Source organism: Colletotrichum scovillei (genome assembly GCF_011075155.1).
Source record: "Colletotrichum scovillei strain TJNH1 chromosome Unknown Contig00006, whole genome shotgun sequence".
Taxonomy (NCBI): Eukaryota; Fungi; Ascomycota; class Sordariomycetes; order Glomerellales; family Glomerellaceae; genus Colletotrichum; species Colletotrichum scovillei.
In genome coordinates this window covers 1710215-1727145 of record NW_023336264.1, presented here as the reverse complement: position 1 = coordinate 1727145, position 16931 = coordinate 1710215, and the positions used below count along the sequence as shown (strand labels likewise).

Here is a 16931-nt window from a genome sequence, read left to right as displayed (position 1 = left end):
GCATCAAGGTATCTTCTATTACCTACAAGTTACCTTGGCGACATACGCATGGTCATGACATGTGTATCGAAGAGAAAGGCAAAAGAGACCGAGACTGACTGACAGAGAAAGCTGCGTGCCGGCGCGGAGAAGAAGAAACGGGCTTTCGCTGGGCAGCAGCCAATGATAATCACAAAGTATTAAAGTTACTTGGCACACCCGCCGCCGCTGCTGGTTGGTATCAGCAAATACCGCAAACCCAACCGCGCTAGTCTCATTTGCCGCTTCTACGGTGGAGAATCTTCACGTGGAACTTCCATCGTTGGGCAAATCTTCTAGGAGGAGCCCTGCAGCCACGGTGCCTGTGGTGAGCCCGTCTGCCTGTCAAGCCGGGGCCTGAAATGCTGCAAGCCAATCCTTAGCTGCTTCACGCTTTACTTTACCTTACTGATAGATACCCTTACCTACCCACGCTACCTACCTTACCTCCCGCCTTTCCATTCCTAATGCTTCCCTCCGCCTTTCGGTCACCTCAGTCACTGCCCGTCTTTGCTACCTGAGCAAATTCGTTGAAGACTCGAGTCCAAGTCTTGTCTTCGTCTGCTCCTCATCCTCCGTCTCCTCCTCACCATCCTGCCCGCACGCCGCCGACCTTACACCCATCCATCCCGCGTCCATTGTCTCTCCTTCTTTCCTTCGCCTCTCCCCTTCACTCCTCTTCTCTTCGTCTGTGTTGTTTCCTACCTCAAATTTTAAACCAAATGCCCACTCCGACTTTCCTAGCCCACGATGGCCTACATCGAGCCACGCCTCATCCACCTGCTGAACGATTCCACCACGCCACAGCTCGCTCACGCTGATCTGCCGCCCCTACGTCTAGCCTTCTCTCGTCCATCCGAGAGGCCCTTCCCACTCGAGCCTGAGACCACCCATCGCGAGGAAAACACCAAAGGGCCCTCGCTCGCCACCACCCACGGAGCCCCACCACAGAATCCCGGCACTCTCGACGACAGCTTCTCCGCACGAGATTCACGAAAGGATGACGAACCACCAATCGATCGGGGAGCAGTCAACAGCACCGCGCACCTACAATTGAGACTGCTCTTGGGCGACGACCGAGATAATGCAGACTCCTCCTTCTCTCTGAGCAAGATCCTCGATGAGGTGCCCGAAAACAAAGATGATTCCGCAAATAAGAAGAGGCACCGCAACGTTGCCACCAAGGATGACTTTGTGCAGCTACCACAGCCGGTCAAGAAACAAAAGCCAATTCAACCCCAGATCATGCCGACTATGCCGCCCATTATCAATGGCTTACACGAACCTCCCCCTGACGCTGCGCTGTTCCCGCCCATTGCCTCTAACGACTTCAACGAGCCCGAAAGCAACCAGCTCAAGCCTCTTCGAGATTTCGCGCCTGTGCCCGAGGAGAAGGATATGGAAATCGAGGTTGAGAAGCCCGCTGAGGCTGACTCGACAACATCCAAGAACTCGAAATCTAGTGGTGGCAAAACAAGGAAGAAGGCGATGAAGCCGAGGCGGAAGTGGTCCGAAGCTGAGACAAACCACCTACTGCTGGGTGTCAATCGGCACGGCGTTGGAAAGTGGACCGACATCCTTGCTGACCCCGACTTCAACTTCAATGACCGAACTGCGGGCGACTTGAAGGACCGGTTTCGCACCTGCTGCCCGAATGAGTTGCGCAGGACTAACAGCGAACCGAAGATCACAACTGCTGCTGCCGCGCCGCCAACGACTCCAACTGAACCAAAGGCCAAAGCTAAAACGGGTCTGCTGTCGGAAAATATACTCATAGCCCAAGATGAGGCTGCAGCCAGCGAATCGTCCCAACTGACACAGGCTGATTTGGACGCCTTTCCTAAGATGAAGAGGAGTAGGGCGCACCGCAAGAAGCTGGAGGATTTAGCGGAGCTAGGAATACACGGTCCATTCAAGAAGTCTCACAGAAGAGAAAGACGACCTTTTACCGACCAAGACGACAAGCAAATACTCGAAGGGCTGGACAAATATGGACCAGCCTGGACCAAGATCCAGAGAGACCCACGCTTTAGTCTGTCTGGAAGACAACCGACCGACCTAAGAGACAGGGTTCGGAACAAGTACCCCAGCGTTTATGCCAAGATTGAGAAGGGACTATTCCAACCCCAGGACGGGCGAGGGGGTGATACCCTCGAACCAACGGTTAGCATGAGCATCTCGAATACTCTGCAGCCCAATAGGCCACCTCCCATGGAGGCAGCACTGAATAGAACCAACTCAAAGGAAGATCTCCCTAGGTGGCCTTTGTCTGTCATTGATAATGGAGAGCTGCCTGCTAGCCAGCAGGCCTTCGACTTTGGCGAAACGACCACAGCGACTTTCATGGGAAGTGCGGGGGAGATGGACATCTCTCGCCTATTGCTGGATGACTCACAGGTCGCCAGCTCGACCGCGATATACGCACCCGATCAGACGTCTGAATCGACGTCACCATAACCTTCCACTGGGTGTTGGAACTTCAGCAGCCCTTCGGTAGCTGGAGCTTCATCCTGCTGCGTATTTTCAGCGGCCTAGTACACTTGCTAGGTTTCCACCTCTTGCCTTGTGTGCAGGATTTTGTATCGAACATTAGAACCAAAAGTGCTGCGTATTGTTTGCTTACGTGGCGTACATGGAGAATTGGGTTGCTTCGCTACCCGAACGGTCGTTTCTGGACATAAACTTATACCAACTGGTTTTCCGTAATCACATTTTGGAGATACGGCGCATAATCAGATATCTTTGGCCAAGGATGGACAAAAGGGGTTTGGGAGTGAATTAGATGGACTACGGTCGTTTCTGCGCAAGAATGAGTTAGTGTTCCGGACAGGCTATCTGGGTAGAGTGTCGAGATCTGGGCACTGTGAGCTAGAAAGCACCAATCGCTAGATGATTGTATTGAATATAGTGCACACGACCGGTGCACACTATGAATCTGGAATCCTTCCCGCCCCGATATGCCAATGATGGAATTTGAATAGTCTCGGAGAAGAGGTGCCCATTAGGTTTTGTGCTTTTGGTGGGGCCGCTGTCATCGGCCTTACCAGTCAAGCCCGTGTTGCCATGCGCCGGCCGTGGACGGATCCACCAACCGCCGAATTAACGGAGCACGAGAGCCAGGTGGATCGAAACGCACGGACCATCTCGCTTAATCCAGGTGACCACTGAATGTCGCCGGATTATCGAAGCCCCGCCCCTGCTTTTGACCGCTCAGAGACACAAGTGTAGGGTTCGAAAAACCTACGCCTCACAGAAAATTTCCAGCCCGATCCCTCTGTACTCCACGTCCCGAGTTGAATCTGAGTAACTCGACTTCGACCTTCACACCCACCGACCAGATACCCCCATAGACTAATCGGCAGTCAGACAAAATGGGCAAGGGACTGTAAGTGCTTGATACCCAATCCTCATTTCTAATTTCAATATTGTCGTCGACGCGATTCGGAAGTCTGTTGGTCGCTCGAGCGATTTGGACTTGCCCGCAGCGACGAACTGAAGAATTCCGACGACAATATTCGAGATCATGATCGAGTCCACCCTCGACACGAACAAATATTCTGACAATGCCCTCACAGCAAGAAGCACCAGAAGCGCCTTAGCGCGCCTTCGCACTGGCTCCTGGACAAGCTGTCCGGAACCTACGCTCCCCGCCCCTCGGCCGGTCCTCACAAGCTTCGCGACTGCTTGCCGCTGATTGTCTTCCTCCGCAACCGCCTCAAGTACGCCCTCAACTTCCGCGAGACCCGCTCCATCCTCATGCAGCGCCTCATCAAGGTCGACGGCAAGGTCCGCACCGACATGACCTACCCCGCCGGCTTCATGGACGTCATCACCATCGACAAGACTGGCGAGAACTTCCGTCTCATCTACGACACCAAGGGCCGCTTCACCGTCCACCGTATCCAGGCCGAGGAGGCCGAGTACAAGCTCGGCAAGGTCAAGCGCGTTCAGCTTGGCCGCGGTGGAATCCCATTCTTGGTCACGCACGATGCGAGAACGTGAGTTTGCACACTCTGCACTGGTTCTGTCAGACATCATTCAGCCGTTGGATCAAGCTTTGGTCGATTCGTCATCACCCAAAATGCTCTCTTGTTCAATTCCTGGAATAAGACTTCCCAATCACATGAAATCCCCTTCCCTTTTGAAGTGGGAGGGAGGCGGAATTGCAACGTCAAAAAGAAGAATATTGGCCGATTACGAAGAAAAGAGATTGGAGCTATACATATCCGACGGCTGTAATGTATCACCCCATCCGAACCCTCTTTGCTGACTCTTTTATCTCTACAGCATCCGCTACCCTGACCCCCTCGTCAAGGTCAACGACACCGTCAAGATCAACCTTGCCACCGGCAAGATTGAGGACTTCATCAAGTTCGACACCGGCTCCATTGCCATGGTCACCGGTGGTCGCAACATGGGTCGTGTCGGTGTCATCACCCACCGTGAGCGCCACGACGGAGGTTTCAACATTGTCCACATCAAGGACGCCATCGACAACACCTTCGCCACCCGTGAGTCCAACGTCTTCGTCATCGGCTCCGAGAAGCCCTGGATCTCCCTGCCCAAGGGCAAGGGTGTCAAGCTCTCCATCGCCGAGGAGCGTGACCGCCGTCGCGCCAACGCCCTCGCCGGCAACTAAGCGTCTTGTCTTCTACGAAATGATGAAGGTTGCGCATGAGTCTGCTGCGTGTGCTGCAGTTGGGTTGCTCCGAAAGGTGACACCTCGGCTGCGTTGCTACACACTTTCGTGAATGTCTCTTCTCGGGGACGGAAACGGTTATTTGGGTCGGGCAAATGGGATTGAGCATGATCAAAAAATTACGGAGTCTAGGGCTGATTTTAGAGTTGTCGGCTTCGACTACCCTGCAGATAGCTGCGGCCAATACCAAGCCATTGAAGGTCACTCTTCCGCCCAATCTTGAGTTCCCATATACTTCGCTCGTGATGTTGTCATGTGAATGTCATTGTATCCCACCCCCAGGGAGATTACATTGGATGTTATCTAGGGCATGATACCACGTCGTTCTGGTGGAAGGCTGTCTGCGTCACAGCAGTGTGCATATCCGTGGAACGATGCGAGGCTTGCAAGTCGATTATGCTTGACGTGACGATACTCCATGGCTAGCCCACAAGGTTCCAATTTGACAAACATTCCATTCACTGTATTCATCTTGTCAAGGTATGGGAACCTCTTGGGACTGTCGCCATCTCTACCCCAGTAACAACGATCTGCTCAAGTCCCTTGGTCAGGAACCCCAGAAAGCTTTCCATTAGAAGCGTCACCTCGACGCATCAACCAGAAACCATCCACCATCAATACATACCAGCTCTCTAATTCTCACCTTACCATCCACCCACCTTGCCCGTACCTAACTAACTCCCAGAGAAAAGGGCGGGTACTTGACCGCCGCGAGAGGAAGAGACAGAGAGCGCGAAGGACAGACAGAAAAGAGCCGCAGTTACATCGCCAAGTTTCCAAGGGCCCAAGACCAGTTGACCACTCAGCTCACACGGAAAACCACCACCGCACAGTAGGTAACCGGTCTCGTGCCCTCTGCTGCATGTTTGTATGACGCAGGCTCACCCGGCAGTCCGCGTTTGGTCTACAAGCCACGAGATCGTTTGGACATAGGTAGGTACTGTGCAGCTTTCTTACACACACACACATTCGTTCTCTGAGGTGTGTTTGTGTGTCTGACAAGTCTAACTCGTACCTGCTGTGGATGACTGCGGGGGAGAAGGAGGGGGGAAACCATTTCCCCGGGCAGCAGGATGCGAGTAGGGTAGCTACCTTAGGTAGTGCTGTCTACCCTAGAGGAAGTTCTCACCGTAACCCCCCTCCCAAATCAATTGGTCATTGCATTACGAAAGGGGGCAACCAATGCCTTTTCCTTTCATGCTGTTGAAGAGGTATCAGGTAAGTCTCCCCTAACAGGGAGGGAAGGGGGGGGGTGCGATATTCTCGTCAAAGTTTCCGATACCCCGACTTTCGGTCCTGATCCTGATTCCGGGGTAAAGGGCGCCCAGGTACCTAGGAAATGATTATGGTGAACTGGCTGCTCTATGTAGATTCCGTCATAAATCATAATCGCTTTTTTGCGTTTTCCAGACGGCATTTCCAACAAGGCGGCTTGTGCCTGGGCCAAACGAAGTCACTACAGCTGACCCCAAATCATCTTACGGACACGGTTTTCCAGTTTGAATTTGAGAGGTAGACAACTCAGCCTTGTCTCTCAATGATCTTTTGCTTTAGAAAGTCTGACCTTACGGACGAAAATACTATCTTCCTGTGTCCCGAATTTTGCGTAACCCGACTTGAAGGGCACTGAAGCATCCGCAGTATCTCTCGGCTACCAACTTTTCATTGTCCAAACTTGGGTTTTCTAGAGGTGGAACATTCCCCCCGCCATTGTGGTCACTCAACCCCGCCGTAACACCCGCACTGCCAGAACCCACCAGCAGAGTCTAGCCTTGGAGCCGATGTGCTATCAGCCTACTACTCTGGGCGCTTGACGAAACATAAGACTAACCTGCTAAGTCCCTCGATACTCTTGGGACAATCTTGAAAAGACATCAATACTCCGATTTGAAGTCCAGCGGAACACATTCAAAGTTTAAAACGGAGCATAAGCGTTGTTGGCTGAAAGCTACCTTGGTTCGTTCGTTTCGTGCAGTGGGAGGGATCCTGAACACGCCCGGCTAGGCTTTGGCAAGAAGGAACACCACCAGGTAGGCGGCGAACGACGTGCCTTCCGGCGACTTTGCCGCCTCATGTGAGACACAGGTAACCAGTCAGGAAAGTGCTGGGGAATACGATGCAGCTCCCCCGGGCACAGGGCGTTATTCCTCTGCTTTGTTCTAGAATCCGCATGTTTGTACGCTACGGAGACTCCACGACATGTGGACCGTCAAGCAAGCGTTCTCGTGGTTGGTGGCAGCTTCGATCAGGGTCCGGAATTTCCATGAATGTTGAGATTGATCAAATCCATCAGAGCAGGTAGAAATTATCATGCAAAAATCCAAGACTATCATACATACCACCGCTTCCTGCCACTGATGATAGCGCGGGTTTCGACTGTGAGATGGTCTCTGTGATACTGGTTGACTCTCAGTAGAGGTACCATGAGAAGGAAAAGCCCTGCGAGAGGCTTTCCCGGCCTGGGGCATCCGACTTCCGACCCTGGCCTGAGTACCTGAAAGTCCATGCAGCATCCAGGCTACCTTGGATTAGACCGATGATCGAATCTCATCGATTCTTGGGGTCGCATGGCTAGCAGCAAGGGGGGTTGCGTTGCAGGCTTGCGGCGTGGGAGGCACGCATCCACTGATGCACTGGAAATCCTTTGGGCAGGTCGACAGGAGGGCTGAGCGGGCGTTGAAAGAGTGGCGGTTTGTCATCGGAAGCCGCACATTTTGGAGACAAGAATTCCGTTTCGTAACTAATAAATATACCGCCGTCTTACTTGTAAGAGAAGAGAACAGGATATCTCATTTGCTTTAGGAGAGTGTAATGGTTCCGCAAAGCCGTAGTCTCACCGCGTGTGACGTCCGGTCTGGGGTATGCACCTCGGACGCATCGCTGACATAACTCAAACTCTGGATGATGGTGTCTCCGAATAAAAAGTAGCTGAGGTGGTTGTCGGGGTCAATGTAATTTAATTGCTTACCACCTCCACCCGTAACGAGAGCTCAAGAAAATATTGAGCTTATGCCAACCTGTCTTCTGGAGGTCAGATGACAGAAATGCCATCTACTGCAGATGGACGAGAGGCTGAGCTGCTTTGCCTGACTGCTTCGTCGCATACTGTGTAGGCAACTACCTACTCAGTGCTACTGTGGGTTCTGTTATCTTGACCTCGGAAAACCTCCGGGTCGGCGCTGCCATCGGGAACGGACTTCCGGGGTACACTCAGTGGGTGGGACAGCTAGCACCCAAGGCCCTCATCTCGGAACACTCCTCTTCGTACAGTTTCCGCTGGAAGACTGTCAGACCTTGTGCCCGCCCTTGATCCACCAGGCGAGTGCGACCTCGCAGTGGATTGCCTCTGTGAGAGAATGCTCAGAAACCTGCATTCATATCCACAGGCGAGAAGGCATATTCCAGCCGGCAAGCGGCACCCTCACGAACGTCTTGTTTGGCTGGCCCCGGAGGCCAACGGCCTGCGTTCTCGGCGGTCACCGTGGGCCACCGTTACCCCTCGTGCGAGACCCACTGCGGACTCTACACCGACCAGGCCGGTGCGCGGGGGTTCGTCAGAAATCAGGGCCCTTTTGTCGCTCACAAGAGGCTGGAAATCGTGGTCATGGGAAGAGATTGAAATTTTCTCGGCCCCCTGTACCCATGCTCTTCGTTGGGGGTACGCCAGTTCGCCTGCATTTTCTGCGTCAGTGGCATTTCGAGTCTGCCAGGCTTCATCAGTATTGTCTTGCCCCGTCTCACCGTCGTACAACTCAAGGGCAGCAGGGCACGATGTCTGTTATCCTTCCGAACTCGACATTCGATTCGCTGGCCAGTGGTGATTTGTGGCTACCATTGCCGTGAAATTCAGTTACGTCGGTGAGAAGTCCAACTCAAAGAGTGGGATGCTGTTGGTAATCAGACTTCCAGTAGACCAACTGCGGAAGGTTGTTACTGCCCCCCATCCATCGTAGCTTGAGCCACCCCACGAAACGGGGGTCACACCTGCATCACAACCCAGCATCAGTTCCTACTGATGACGTGAAAGGCTCTACCTTGGTCCATTATCGAGCTCGTGTCCATGCTCAGTCAGACCTTCGATGCTGGCCTTCTTTTCCGTGTCAACTCCGATGACCCTGTTTCTGTTGCCGATTAGTTCATTTTCGAGCCGCAAGTCACTCAGCGTCGCCGAGGAACGCTGAGCTACAACACGCCCTGGAGAGCTCGCGAATCTGTATCGGACCTGTTCGTCTATCTTCGCCTTGTCGCTCCGCGGGGAAACATACCGTTCACCGAGAACATCGACGACTTCGGATTGTTTCAGCTTCGGCATCTTCCCCGCCTGTCCCCGGATCCAGTCCTCTTTGTTGTGTCTTTACGGAGTAGTAGCAACATGGCAAATCCAAGCTCGCCGCTCCACATGGAAAGCTTGCCTGGACCAGTGCTAGTGAAGCGAGGTATTGCAAAGTACCCCATCGTGGAAAAGTCCAGAGTCTCACCCCCGCTGACAACTCAGGGCTACCACCTTTGCTCACTAGCTAACCATGCTTTCGTCTTCTTAGCCCGCCGGCTCTTGACTTCTTGACTTTTTGGGCCTGTATTCCCCTTCTCCAGTGTCTTTATTGGTTGCAACCACGTCGTCTCTGCACCCACTCCATCTGCCTGGTCTGCACCTTGTTCCCAATGTGGGATGCGATACGCCCAGGTACTTGACGTCTGGGTCATGCTCTCAACTTCTTCCACAAAAAAAGAGCAGAGGCATCGTTGTTAAAGGCGAAGGGCCCCGTTGTCATCCACCATACCCACTTGCCCCAACACTCAGCTTCTTAGCTTGCTTTGTGGGCGATTGCGACATTGCCCGTTGATTGGGATATGTGGTCGACGATTTCGCTCGCTTGCTGAATATAAACACATCGTCTTCCTCTTCTTGCCGGATTCACCGTTCCGACTTTGGCTGCTACGGACTCGTTTTCGCGCTATACCTGGACGCTTTTGGCAAAGGTCCATTCGGTAGATCTCTGTATTGTCATCATTTGACAACTGATATCTGGTCGAATTTCACATCGTCCTATACTCCGGACATCAGGAAACCCTTTTCACAATCCACAGTTCGATTCGAAGTTCCTGGCACAAAATCAGAAGTAGCGCAGGCCCATATCAACCTCGAACGCCGACGCAAGCCATCTCGCCGACGCAACCCACCACTAAACCCTGTCCATTCCAGCATCTTACCCTGGTCGACCTCTTGGCCAATAACAGACTTTCTCTTCGAGGAATCCGATTTGCGTCCGTGTAGATGGCTCTCATCCCCTGCATGTCGGCCAAACTCTCTGCGAGGCCCCTCCTGAGCCATGGCTTGAGGGGCCGACTCGCTGGGCCCGCTCTCCGTGCCGGTCGGAGCTTTTCGACCACGACCACCCGGCAAAGCAGCCCCCGGGCTAGCTCCGAAGGTTCGGCCAACACCTCGCAAAGTGGTTGGCATGGTAATTCAGTCTGGGCTGTTGCTTTAGCCGCCGGTGCCGTTGGCTGGGGTCTTGCTAGTTCGACAAAGGGCAATTCTGCCACCGCTGGCTTTCTTCCTCTCGGTAGCAGCCTGCTTTCTACAGATGGTCTGTCTCGCCCTGTGACGTATGCAAGCATGGCCGAAATGGAGCAGGTATTCGCATCCTATCATGAGAATGACCTCCGCTTCTAACTTGTTGTGTAGGCCTTGAAGGAGATTCGAAAGGAGCTGGGTGGCGAGGATATTATTTCCACGGACCCCGACGACTTGCATGCTCATGGGTATTCTGAATGGTCCTCGACCAATCCGGATGGCCTTCCCGTTGCTGTTGCATACCCGCGATCAACAGAGCAGGTGGCGACGATCGCACGAGTATGCTTCAAGTATAACGTCCCCATCATTCCTTACTCGGGTGGTTCCAGTCTGGAAGGAAACTTCTCGGCACCGTACGGAGGAATCAGCGTCGACTTTGCCTTTATGGACCAGATTCTCTCCTTCAATAAGGATGATATGGACATTGTTGTTCAGCCGAGTATCGGATGGCAAGACTTGAACGAAAAATTGGCAAAAATGGAGAGCGGACTCTTCTTCCCTATCGACCCTGGTAAGCCGAAATCAGCGCAGGATCTTCCATAAAATTGATATTTGAGACTGACGGGGGGAAAAAGGCCCAAGCGCAAAGATTGGCGGAATGATCGGTACAAACTGCTCGGGAACCAACGCCGTTAGATACGGAACCATGAAGGATTGGGTGATCAACCTTACGGTTGTTTTGGCAGACGGAACTGTGGTCAAGACTCGGAGACGGCCAAGGAAGTCTTCCGCCGGCTACAACCTGAATGGACTGTTCGTAGGATCTGAGGGAACACTAGGCCTTGTAACTGAAGGTGAGTTGGAACAGGCAAATGACCTGGTCCAGCTTGTTACTGCTTCCTTGGGTGTGTGCTGACCGCTTCCAGCAACCCTGAAGCTCACTGTTGTGCCCGAAGACTTCTCGGTCGCTGTTGTTACATTCCCGAGTATCAGAAACGCTGCTGCGGCTGCAGCCGAAGTTATGCGCAATGGTATTCCTGTGGCTGCGATGGAAATCATGGACGAGGTCCAGATGAAGGTCGTCAACTTGGGTGGCGCAACAGCGCCTCGCGTTTGGCAGGAACTCCCGACCCTGTTCTTCAAGTTCTCCGGTACCAAAGCCGGTGTTAAGGAGAACATTGGTCTCGTTCAGAAGATCACCAAGAATCACAAGGGCGGTAACTTCGAGTTCGCAAAGGACGCGCTCGAGCAGAAGTTGCTATGGTCTGCCCGTAAAGAATCACTGTGGTCAATGCTGGCCCTTCGTAAGGACGGTGAAGAAGTTTGTGAGTAGCTTGTCCTATGTCTTGGTCAGTATGAGCATCCCGAGACTGACAATGCGTAGGGAGTACGGATGTCGCTGTCCCCTTCAGCCGTCTGGCCGACCTCATCGAGATCAGCAAGAAGGAGATGGACGACATGGGATTGTTTGCAAGTATTCTTGGCCACATCGGCGACGGTAACTTCCACGAAAGTATCATTTACAACCGGACGATCCCCGAAGAGCGAGAGAAGGTCGAGAAGTGTGTCCACAACATGGTCAAGCGAGCAATAGATATGGATGGAACGTGTACGGGCGAGCATTCGATCGGTTGGGGCAAGAAAGAGTCTCTGCTTCTTGAAGTCGGCTCCGACACCCTCGACGTAATGAAGTCGATCAAGCGTGCGCTCGATCCGAAATGGATCATGAACCCTGGAAAAATAATGGACATTCCCGAGGGCTCAAGGACGAACCAGGGTTCCTCGGTATAGCCATGAGGCCCGTTGATATGAGATGTCACCAAGAGCAATTGCTATCGCCGAAGCTTGAGGTTGGGCTTATGGGGACTGCTCTCTGATCTGCTGCCTAAAATATGTTACTTAGGTGCCTGAAACGACCAGAAAGGGGACTATACCAGGGACAAGATCGCAAAAGTTCTAGGGAGGCATGCCGTTATTTTGCTTGATGAACACTGAATGCCACAAACTGTGGTCTTGAATTCACCAGAAGTCATTCATGTCGTTGCGGCTGTGTTGCTGTTCCAGCCCACAGGGAGCAAGGGCCGAAAGCTCAATAGCGACGAGATACCGATAATGATAAAAAGTGATATGAGATTTGAATCTATTATCAGAGCAAACATCCAATGACAATGATGTGCAGAGTCTAAAGTGGGCAACCGAGTAGGAGATGGAATGAGGGCGGGCAATCGAGCCAAGGTTGAATTTGGAGATCGTAGTGGGTTGCGGGTAGCTGCATGCAAAGTGCTTGGGCAAAGAAAATTCGAAAACTTAGGCAATTTCATTCCAGGAATGGTTGACCTAGGGAAAGACAGACCGGAGTGAATTGCCTGGTCTTCGCTCCTTCTTCATACCTAGGCACCTCTAGTGCCGCGGGCTCAGGGTGCCTTCCTAACCTCGACTTTACCCCCAGTCTTCTATTGTCACCATCCTCCGCGCCCGTCTTTGCCTTTCAAACTCACTTCACCCTTCGAGCCTTCGCCTTCGACTTCGACCTTCCCTTCCGACTTCATTTAAGACACTCCGCCCAGGCTATCTTGTTGAGAGCCAACCTATCCAAGTATATACTCACAGCTCGTAGCTGCTTCACGAAATACGTCCTCAGCTTAGCGAACAACGACAGACCAAGAAAACAATCGTGCTGTTACGTCACCAGAGAGGTACAGTTCACCCTCAAATTACATATTCAAAGTGAATCTTGAGGGATATAACAACCAACTCTGCTGACTTTGGCTTCTAGCATACATTCCGCGTCATGGGAGAAGCAGATGAACCTTGGCGAACATGGCCGGAATTCCGACTGAAGGTTCGTGGCCTTCCCGAGGCCGTTGATCTATCTGAGCTATACGACTCCTTCAACCAACATGGAAGTATCTCTTTGCTAGAGATCGGAGAGAACCGAGAGGGCCAACGCGATGGATACGCCCTGGTTCGATTTGAGCCTCCACCCAAAGTCAACTTCTGGTCGTCAGGATTCCACATCGTCCATTACAAGGGAGGCAAGAGCGCCCGTGTCGCCCTCCAGACTTTTCGACCTCCTCATGAAAGATACTCTAATCTGATCAAGAGTCCCTCAAACCCCAACATCTGGTTCGATTCCAAGATGATACTTGAAGCGGAACGTATGGACTTTGGCACGCGCTTACAAGAGAAGGAGATGATGGTGTTCAAATCCGTTCATGAGGGCGTGCGCATCGACATGAGCTTGACCAAGAAGAAGCTTACTATCCACTTCGATACTTGTCCTCTGGACTCATCAGAAGACCTGAACGGTGACGACGACGAGGAGATATTTCACCACAAGTGCGGAATCGAGTTCGCCCGCCTCACTAGTGTTTATCGAGTCGACCGAGATGAAGACACACTTCTGGTCATACCGGTAGAGCTTCCGCCTATGTTCTGGACCAAGGCAAGCAGGAAGATGCGAAGCAAGATGGCCGCGGGCAAGACCTCATGGGGCATTACGGACATGTGGGAAAGACGCACAACCATATTGCACAATGATCAACTGCCGAAAGACTTTCCAATCACACTCCAGTCAGACTTCGAAGATCCTGACTTCATCAATACTGGTCGCTGGACAACTTATAAATTCGCGATCTCAAAGGCTGGAAATGGCACTTTGGAGAAATTCCTGCAGGCTTTAGAGGCCCACAACATCACGGCCATTGCTGTAGAGCACTTCGTGACTACCCCTTCGCAACCTCCTCTGCTCGGTACTGTGTTTAGAGCCCAAGCTACCGACAGTCGGTTGCGATCTTTTGACCCTGATTCCGATAATCACCACTTGCCCTTCGAGGTCCACTACCAGCTTGAGGTCTGTATCTCACGAGGCATTCTATCAGAGTACTCCATCAACCAGGCATTTATCGACCGACTGCGTCAGATGGACAAGGACCGGGCAAAGTGGATGCTCGAGTACTTTGCGGATCAAGGAAAAAGGGAATGGAACCCGATGGAGATGTTTGGGAGTGAAGAGGCTGCTCTGTACTTTCCCGGCATGAGTATGCCATACTACTGCACCACGATCCGAAAGGTCATTGTCACACCATCGACCATGCACCTTTGCTCTCCAAGCGTCGAATCCTCCAACAGGGTATTGCGAAAGTATAATTCTTATCAAGACCGCTTCTTGAGAGTTCAATTCACGGACGAGCTGTACAGAGGCAAGATCTACAGCGATGCAGGCAACGAAATCCACCACCGCATTTACCGTGCCCTAAAACAAGGCATTAAGATTGGCAACCGGACTTACGAATTTCTTGCGTTTGGAAACTCGCAAATTCGAGAGTGCGCTGCCTACTTCTTCTGTCCGACCGATCATCTTTCATGCGATCAGATCCGAGACTGGATGGGGCACTTCAACCATATCAAGAATGTCGCCAAATACGCTGCTCGTATCGGCCAGTGCTTCTCTACAACGCGAGAAATCCGAGGTATCACCGTTCCCCAGATCGTACAGATGCAAGATATCGAGCGTCAAGGCTATTGCTTCAGCGATGGTGTCGGCAAAATCTCAAAGCTACTGGCCGAGATGGTAGTCCATGAGATGGGCCAGGATACAATTGGAATACCCTCTGCTTTCCAATTTCGCATGGGTGGCTGCAAAGGCATGCTGGCTGTCTGGCCTGATGCCAAGGGCCTCAACGTCCATATCCGGCCTTCGCAAGAAAAGTTCAGGGCCCAGTTCAATGGCTTGGAAATCATCAAGTTCGCGCAGTTTTCACCAGCCACGCTGAATCGACAAACCATAACCATTCTTACGACGCTCGGTGTCAAGGACAGTCCGATCTTGGATCTTGCTGAACAACAAATCCAGGGCTACGAGAAGGCTATGAAAGACCGAGTCGCCGCTGCAAGCTTACTGGGGCAATACATTGACGAGAACATGATATCTCTAACAATCAAAGACCTCGTCTGCTGGGGTTTCATGGATGCAGAGATTCAAGAGCCGTTCGTGCTGACAATTCTGGATCTCTGGCGAATTTGGTCTATGAAGCTGTTGAAGGAAAAGGCGCGCGTGATCGTCGATCAAAGTGCTTTTCTTCTCGGTTGCCTGGACGAAACAGGCACATTAAGAGGCCACAGCAAGGCAACTGAGGGGAAGAATACCAACAACATCGAGGACTTGCCGCAGATCTTCCTTCGAATTCCGAACCCCCAAGATGGCAAATTCTACTGCGTCACCGGCGTGTGCATTGTGGGACGAAACCCTTCACTTCATCCAGGTGATATTCGGGTTGTGGAAGCGGTTGATATCCCTGACCTCCACCACCTCCAGAATGTTGTGGTGTTTCCAAGCACCGGTGATCGAGATGTCCCCAGCATGTGTTCCGGGGGAGATCTTGACGGAGATGATTTCTTCGTCATCTGGAACCAAGACCTCATTCCCAAGAACTGGCACCACGAGCCTATGAACTACATCGCACCCAAAGCTCCGAAACTGAAGCGAGATGTCAAGGTATCAGATCTGAGAACATTCTTCGTTCGTTATATTCAGAACGACTGCCTGGCCAAGGTTGCAACTGCACATCTAGCTCACGCTGACCTCTCGAAACAAGGAGCGAACGACAAGAAATGTGAGTTAATTGTCTGCGAGTAAAGATAGATACAAATTGACACCGAGTTTCTAGGCTTGAGGCTGGCAGAGCTGCACTCCAAGGCGGTAGACTACGTCAAAACTGCAGATCCAGCAGAATACCCTGCCGAGCTCGATCCTAAACAGTGGCCGCACTTCACGCGCAAATTTAATACATACAAGTCCCGGACTGCGCTTGGCAAGATCTTCGACAGAATCGTTGAGCAGGAGCTTAACCCTCTTTACGACAAAAAGTTTGACGGAAGGGTGTTGAGAAGGTTTGAACTGTCCGGAGAACTTCTACAAAAGGCTCGCAAGACCAAAAGTCAATACGACACAGCTATGCGTCGTCTCATGAGTCATCGCGACGTTCACACCGAATTCGAAGCATGGACAGGCTTCATCCTGTCAAGACCTCGGGTTGGCAGCGACTACAAGCAGCAAGAGGACATTGGTCGAGAATCAGCGGCACTCAAGCAAAGGTTCCGAGAGATTTGCTACACAGAGGCCGGAAGCAGACGGTTCGAAGACTTCGCCCCTTTCGTGGCTGCAATGTATCAAGTGACCGAGCAAGAGGTCAATGCAGCGCTTGTAGACGAGTACGAAGACGAAGATCACAAGCGACAATCGATGCCCCTGATCAGCTTCCCGTGGATCTTTCACTGGATTATGGGGCGCATCGCCACAGGCAAGGTCAAGATCAAGCCTTCCGTCGACCCCGACGCCAAGGCGGTACCCATGAGGTCGTACCCTATTCGTCAATTCGAGCAAGATGGCAAGGTAGCCCAACAGGACACTCATCTCGACGATGGCAGAGTGGTGCACCACGGTGACCTATTGGAGGTATTTGAGAGCACCACGAAGGAGGCTTCCGGAGTCTCACCGTCCCCCGATGACCGCGATGGTGCTACTGGCCAGGAGGAAGAGATACACGTTGAAGAGGAAGACACTGCCATGGACGCCATGGACCGACTGATGGAGAGTGCCTTGATCTAAGGATAGTGAGGCGCCGGACATGGCTTGTGTCTGCTGCGACACGGGCGTTTGACAGGTCATTCCCGTAACGGGAGTCATTAATCATCGAC

The 16931-nt window shown here is 52.4% G+C and overlaps 4 protein-coding genes across 4 annotated transcripts; all 4 read left to right on the top strand.

Annotated features, from left to right (window-relative positions):
• The first annotated feature begins 438 nt into the window (after positions 1-438).
• HER10_EVM0006486 (MYB DNA-binding domain-containing protein) lies at positions 439-2941 on the top strand. Its single transcript, XM_035476069.1, has one exon. The coding sequence runs from the start codon at positions 769-771 to the stop codon at positions 2473-2475; it is 1707 nt and encodes a 568-aa protein (XP_035332770.1). The 5' UTR covers positions 439-768; the 3' UTR covers positions 2476-2941.
• A 310-nt stretch (positions 2942-3251) lies between these two features.
• HER10_EVM0008332 (ribosomal family S4e) lies at positions 3252-4931 on the top strand. Its single transcript, XM_035477859.1, has 3 exons — positions 3252-3403; positions 3594-4016; positions 4306-4931. The coding sequence occupies exons 1-3, from the start codon at positions 3390-3392 to the stop codon at positions 4655-4657; spliced, it is 789 nt and encodes a 262-aa protein (XP_035332984.1). The 5' UTR covers positions 3252-3389; the 3' UTR covers positions 4658-4931.
• Positions 4932-9050: 4119 nt separating this feature from the next.
• On the top strand, positions 9051-12234 carry HER10_EVM0001848 (glycolate oxidase). The gene is made up of 5 exons (XM_035471583.1): positions 9051-10352; positions 10404-10803; positions 10868-11086; positions 11159-11557; positions 11617-12234. The coding sequence occupies exons 1-5, from the start codon at positions 9993-9995 to the stop codon at positions 12021-12023; spliced, it is 1785 nt and encodes a 594-aa protein (XP_035332211.1). The 5' UTR covers positions 9051-9992; the 3' UTR covers positions 12024-12234.
• A 789-nt stretch (positions 12235-13023) lies between these two features.
• Positions 13024-16842, top strand: HER10_EVM0008322 (RNA-dependent RNA polymerase; the record flags this gene model as incomplete). Its single annotated transcript, XM_035477849.1, has 2 exons — positions 13024-15847; positions 15902-16842. The coding sequence occupies 2 exons, from the start codon at positions 13024-13026 to the stop codon at positions 16840-16842; spliced, it is 3765 nt and encodes a 1254-aa protein (XP_035332982.1).
• Positions 16843-16931: the final 89 nt, after the last annotated feature.